This window comes from Melanotaenia boesemani, chromosome 24 (assembly GCF_017639745.1).
Source record: "Melanotaenia boesemani isolate fMelBoe1 chromosome 24, fMelBoe1.pri, whole genome shotgun sequence".
Classification (NCBI taxonomy): Eukaryota; Metazoa; Chordata; class Actinopteri; order Atheriniformes; family Melanotaeniidae; genus Melanotaenia; species Melanotaenia boesemani.
The window spans coordinates 24,196,416-24,203,135 of NC_055705.1; the positions used below are offsets into that span (position 1 = coordinate 24,196,416).

Here is a 6,720-nt window from a genome sequence, read left to right on the forward strand (position 1 = left end):
ATTAATAAACAAACAAACAAACTAATAAATAAATAAAGTCAGTTGTACAAAATCTGGACTTAAGGAGGAATTTTCTATGAAAACACTGTGTGAGTTTTTCTTCTCGGTGCAGAGAGCAGGTCTGGATCTGACAGCATGAATCAGTCGGACTGATGAACGATGCCGCCTGGTTCCAGCAGGTTTGGTGTCTGGTCCCGTTTCCCAACAAAGACTCAGTCTGCAGCCGAACATTTCTCATCAAACAAAGAGCCTCTGTTCCCCAAAGCAGGCGGCGAGTAGGTCTGGGATGAGCCCGGTCATGTGATGAGGTCAGAACGCTGAGGGTGTATGAAACATACCCGCTCAACATGATCATCAGATGGAGCTTTGGCACCAGGATGCAGCTGATCCTGTATATTTAGAGCTGATCCTGGTTATTTAGACTCTGTGTACTGACCCCTGCCGAGGAATCTTGGCTGTACGTGGTCGACCTCGGCCTGCTTGGCTGCAGAAGACACAGCCTTTCTGGGCTCTCCGTGGGCCGTCGGGTGCCCCCGTCTGGCGGGTCTCATTGACATGCACGGCCAGATGCTTCCTCCAAAACAGCCTTTGTGGTCCAGCAGAGGCTTAAACACAGCCAGCAGAACCAGATCGAAGAGGATCAAACACCATCAAGCATGAGCACAGAGGAAGCTGTTGTCTACTTTTACAGCTCTTCTCATTCATCATTCCTACATCTGTAGCTGGGTGGCACATTTTAGGATTATATATTATATTAAGTTTAATCAATATTCTGATTATCAAACTGACCGGTCAGCAGCAGTTCGGACTGATCAGATCCAAAACGACGTTTATTACAATAAACCAGTGAAGAAGTTCTAAAATGAAATCTAGAGAAGTCGAGGTGTGTTAACCCTTTAATGTTCGAATTTATTTACAACTACTTAAAAACAGGAAAAGAAATAAAGATTAAAATATTTAATGTTGAACAAATTCACAAAAATAAATTTAATCAAATTTGAAAATTAAATAATTAAATAATAGTAAATAAATTGAAGAAATCATTAAAATAAGATGAATAAATAAATAAAAAAAAAAACACCAGAAGAGATTTAGCATTAGCTGCTAACATGGGAGCTAATAAGCTGCTAAGTAGACTAAATACGAATGTATTTCTTGGTTTATATTCGGACTTCGTCTTTTAAATGGAAGATGTTAAAAGACGGAAGTGATCGTTTTTTGTACATGCTCAGATATAGTAAAGTAAGTAAATCTGATAAACAGGTCTACATGCAGGAAGACATCAGAAGTTTGGGAGAAATCTAAGTGTTAATCTGATTTCTGATGATTAGATTACACTACGTGATCTACAAGATCTCGGGAATAGGGTTGGCGTACGGTAGGGCCAGTGCAGACGTTGCTGGTGAGTATAGGCTTAAGGTGTCGTGTTGTGGATTCTTTTCCGCAGTTACCACACAAATCCGCACAAGAAGCTCCAAAAAATCCACAATAATAATCACAAACCAAAGGCTTCAGGTCTGGAAGAGGAGCATGTCGAGCTTCAGCAGGGCTATGCAGAGCATACGGCAGTAATGTCGTAACCAACCTTATACAAGCCCACCTTAAGACCACAGGCTCTCACATTAGCAGCTAAAGCTCAGACTATAGGCACTCATATTAGCAGCTAATGCTAAGTCTGCAGGCTCCCACATTAGAAGCTAACGCTAAGACTGCGGGCTCCCACATTAGAAGCTAACGCTAAGACTGCGGGCTCCCATGTTAGAAGCTAACGCTAAGACTGCGGGCTCCCACGTTAGAAGCTAACGCTAAGACTGAGGGCTCCCACATTAGAAGCTAACGCTAAGACTGCGGGCTCCCACGTTAGAAGCTAACGCTAAGACTGCGGGCTCGCACATTTGAAGCTAACGCTAAAACTGCGGGCTCCCACGTTAGAAGCTAACGCTAAGACTGAGGGCTCCCACGTTAGAAGCTAACGCTAAGACTGCGGGCTCCCACATTTAAAGCTAACGCTAAGACTGCGGGCTCCCACATTAGAAGCTAACGCTAAGACTGCGGGCTCCCACGTTAGAAGCTAACGCTAAGACTGCTGGCTCGCACATTTGAAGCTAACGCTAAGACTGCGGGCTCCCACGTTAGAAGCTAACGCTAAGACTGAGGGCTCCCACGTTAGAAGCTAACGCTAAGACTGCGGGCTCCCACGTTTGAAGCTAACGCTAAGACTGCGGGCTCCCACATTAGAAGCTAACGCTAAGACTGCGGGCTCCCACGTTAGAAGCTAACGCTAAGACTGCGGGCTCCCAAATTTGAAGCTAACGCTAAGACTGCGGGCTCCCATGTTAGAAGCTAACGCTAAGACTGAGGGCTCCCACGTTAGAAGCTAACGCTAAGACTGAGGGCTCCCACGTTACAAGCTAACGCTAAGACTGAGGGCTCCCACGTTAGAAGCTAACGCTAAGACTGAGGGCTCCCACGTTAGAAGCTAACGCTAAGACTGAGGGCTCCCACGTTAGAAGCTAACGCTAAGACTGCGGGCTCCCACGTTAGAAGCTAACGCTAAGACTGCGGGCTCGCACGTTAGAAGCTAACGCTAAGACTGCGGGCTCCCACATTTGAAGCTAACGCTAAGACTGCGGGCTCCCACATTAGAAGCTAACGCTAAGACTGCGGGCTCCCACATTTGAAGCTAACGCTAAGACTGCGGGCTCCCACATTAGAAGCTAACGCTAAGACTGAGGGCTCCCACGTTAGAAGCTAACGCTAAGACTGCGGGCTCCCACATTAGAAGCTAAAGCTAAGACTGAGGGCTCCCACGTTAGAAGCTGACGCTAAGACTGCGGGCTCCCACATTTGAAGCTAACGCTAAGACTGCGGGCTCCCACATTTGAAGCTAACGCTAAGACTGCGGGCTCCCACATTAGAAGCTAATGCTAAGACTGCGGGCTCCCATGTTAGAAGCTAACGCTAAGACTGCGGGCTCCCACATTTGAAGCTAACGCTAAGACTGCGGGCTCCACGTTTTGACTTCTTACCAACAGGAAATGGGAAATTCTGACTTGGAGCTTTAGAGATTGGAAGGAAAGGCCATCAGAGATTGCAAACATTGAATCTTTGCATATTTTGAAACTGTTTTATGTAGAAATCAGCTCATAGACTTTAATGAATCTGTTTTCACATAAAGAAACTGGAGGTGAATGGAGGCCAAGTTTCAGGAGAGTTGAAATGAGAATGAGCTTCAGGTGTCTTCCTCTGCATCCTACCGGTTTGAGTCAGACTGAGCAGGACATTTTCCGGTTGTCCAGGTGAAGACCCGGCTCTTTTTAAAATATTTACTTCAGAGTGGAGCTGCTGGTCTGCTGTTGAATCTGCCATAAAACGGACATTTAGTCAGAGTTGGTTTGTGCAGGACTGCAGTGGAGTGAGAGCAGGCGAACGAACCGGATTGGTCTGCACTTGGACTGACAGGCCCTCCTACATCACCACCACCCACAAACTGCTGCAGGATAAAGCCTGTAGACCGTCGCCAGCCTCTGCTCCCTGGAAAACTTCTGCCTGTTGGTGCACGACGGTAAGAATACCAGCCTCTGTCTCTTAGGGGGATAAATCCAGGCTTTATTGGTTCATTAACTAGAACACTGTTATCTGGGCTGAAACAGATTTACTACGTATGATATCAGACTTTTTTTTTACAGCTTTGCTGATGAACTTTTCCTCTTGAGAGGCTGATGCTTATTTATGGATGCCTAAAATAACACTGACTGCATTTAAAGATGACAAAAAGTCACAAATAAATGTCATTTTCCTTCATTTTAGGATTCACACTGATATTTAGAAACTCCACCGGGAAGTCACACACCTACAGACCATAATGACCGACCTAGAGACCTCCATGGCAACCATCATCGCAGTATTTCAGAAGTATTCAGAGAGAGAAGGAGATAAATACAAGCTGAAGAAGAGTGAGCTGAAAAACCTGCTTCAGGACGAGCTGCCGGATCTGATGGCGGTGAGTCCGACCGAAGATCCTGTACGTTTACAGGGTTTTCATCCGAACACGGGGACGACAGCTTGTTTGTTTAGGATGGTGGTTCTCAAACTGGGGGATGGGCCTCCCTGGGGGGGCGCAGCAACATGACAGGGGGGCGTGTGGGATTAAGAAAATGTAACAGAGGAACCGATGTTTTGACAACTCAGGCTCTTGGAAACATTTTGGTTGACAAACTCAGACCAGCAGGTGGCAGCAATGCACCAATTACCGAACCGAGCCTTGTCACAGGGAAGAGAGAAGCAGGTAACTGGGATGATATCTTGTTCTAGGTTTTACAGTATATGTGTAAAAACACATTTTCTTATTACATCTTTACACATTTATTTTGTTTTGGTACATGTGAAGCATCTTCCCTGCAGACCACCGGTTGGTACTCAGCAGGATTCTGGCTGTGAGACAAAATACCTGAACTTTTTCTGTTGTACTTACCTAACTTTGTTTTTAGTCCAGTGATGAGCAAGTTGTGTATATATATACATACATATACACAACCTGCTTATATATATATATATATATATAGAACTGATGGTTTAGGACAGGGCTACTCAATTTGGTCCTACGAGGGCCGCAATCCAGCAGGTTTTCCATGTATCCCTGCACCAACACACCAGAGTCAAATTAGGTGGCTCTAACAGCCAATCAGGTTCTACACAATGACGCATTAATTTGACTCAGGTGTGTTGGTGCAGGGATACATGGAAAACCTGCTGGATTGCCGCCCTTGTAGGACCGAATTGAGTAGCCCTGGTTTAGGACATGATTGTTTAGGACCAGTTGTTGTTTATGTCCTGACCTGAACTCGACCCCCCCCCCCCCCCCCCCCCCCCCGCAGCACGTTAAGGACCAGTCCACGCTGGACAGCCTGATGGACAGCCTGGACGCCGACTGCGATTCAGAGTGCAGCTTCCAGGAGTTCATGACATTCGTCTCCATGGTTACCATCTGTTGCCACGAGTTCTTTGAGCACGAGGACGAGTGAGGACGAGGGGGAAGCTGCTGGAAAGGAAAAAGACGTGTGGTGATGGCGAGCAGCAGGGTGGAAACAGTCCAACCAGTAGCTGGAGTTACAAGTTATTTCCTCTGTGACCCTAGATATCTACATTACTTTGAAGCTGCTAATAAAGCAGCTACTTACTAAGTAGTTACCAGTTAAAGTAAATCATGTGATGGTAGCAACGCTGGAAACCAGTAATTCAGGCAGGCAGTCTGACGGGTGGGTGAAGTTTTCCTTCCGTCTCCTGCATCTGTAATGAAGCAGGCTGCAGCTTTTTAAGGTGATGACCAGCTTCTAGGATGGGAGGTGTCTGTAGGCTGCTGACTTCTGTTTCTCTGAAATAAAAGAAAATATCTAAAACATTCCAGTTTGACTTGGCTGCTTTCAAGTTAATCATCTCTACCTGCTGGCTTCCAAATCCAACAACTTCCCTGTGTTTAAATAAAGTTTTAGACTATCAGCTAATAGAAACCTCTTACTGGCTTATAGAAGGACCTGAAAGCCTTCAGAGTTTTCCCAAGATGATTAACGTGCTGTCATTTAAATGGCTGTTCACGTGTCCACCACTTCTGTTCAGGTCGGTACGATTCAGGTCGGTACGGCTCAGATCGGTATGATTCAGGTCTGTACGGCTCAGGTCGGTACGGCTCAGATCGGTACGATTCAGGTCTGTACGGCTCAGGTCGGTACGGCTCAGATCGGTACGGCTCAGATCGGTACGATTCAGGTCTGTACGGCTCAGATCGGTACGGTTCAGGTCGGTACGGCTCAGATCGGTATGATTCAGGTCTGTACGGCTCAGGTCGGTACGGCTCAGATCGGTACGATTCAGGTCTGTACGGCTCAGATCGGTACGATTCAGGTCTGTACGGCCCAGATCGGTACGATTCAGGTCTGTACGGCTCAGATCGGTACGATTCAGGTCGGTAAGGCTCAGGTCGGTACGATTCAGGTCGGTAAGGCTCAGGTCGGTACGATTCAGGTCTGTACGGCTCAGGTCGGTAAGGCTCAGGTCGGTACGATTCAGGTCTGTACGGCTCAGGTCGGTAAGGCTCAGGTCGGTACGGCTCAGGTCTGTACGGCTCAGGTCGGTACGGCTCAGGTCTGTACGATTCAGGTCTGTACGGCTCAGGTCTGTACGATTCAGGTCTGTACGGCTCAGGTCTGTACGATTCAGGTCTGTACGGCTCAGATCGGTACGGTTCAGGTCTGTACGGCTCAGATCGGTACGGTTCAGGTCGGTACGGCTCAGATCGGTACGGCTCAGGTCTGTACGGCTCAGATCGGTACGGTTCAGGTCGGTACGGCTCAGATCGGTACGGCTCAGGTCTGTACGGCTCAGATCGGTATGATTCAGGTCTGTACGGCTCAGATCGGTACGGTTCCGGTCGGTACGGCTCAGATCGGTATGATTCAGGTCTGTACGGCTCAGGTCGGTACGGTTCAGGTCGGTATGGCTCAGATCAGTACGATTCAGGTCTGTACGGCTCAGATCGGTACGATTCAGGTCGGTACGGCTCAGGTCGGTACGATTCAGGTCGGTACGGCTCAGGTCGGTACGGCTCAGATCGGTACGATTCAGGTTGGTAAGGCTCAGGTCGGTACGATTCAGGTCGGTAAGGCTCAGGTCGGTACGATTCAGGTCTGTACGGCTCAGGTCGGTACGGCTCAGGTCGGTAAG

General features: G+C 47.6%; 1 protein-coding gene across 1 annotated transcript; it reads left to right on the forward strand.

The window, feature by feature from the left end:
- Nucleotides 1–3,440: 3,440 nt before the first annotated feature.
- Nucleotides 3,441–5,401, forward strand: s100b (S100 calcium binding protein, beta (neural)). Its single transcript, XM_041979039.1, has 3 exons — nt 3,441–3,565; nt 3,812–4,003; nt 4,878–5,401. Exons 2-3 carry the CDS (start codon nt 3,866–3,868, stop codon nt 5,022–5,024), a joined length of 285 nt encoding a protein of 94 aa, XP_041834973.1. The 5' UTR covers nt 3,441–3,565; nt 3,812–3,865; the 3' UTR covers nt 5,025–5,401.
- Nucleotides 5,402–6,720: the final 1,319 nt, after the last annotated feature.

What these genes read in the sequence shown, in the direction of transcription:
- s100b (XM_041979039.1), top strand. Translation starts at nt 3,866, where the DNA reads ATGACCGACCTAGAGACCTCCATGGCAACCATCATCGCAGTATTTCAG. An exon ending in AGCTGCCGGATCTGATGGCG is followed by an intron (nt 4,004 to 4,877) that starts GTGAGTCCGACC and finishes CCCCCCCCGCAG; the next exon opens with CACGTTAAGGACCAGTCCAC.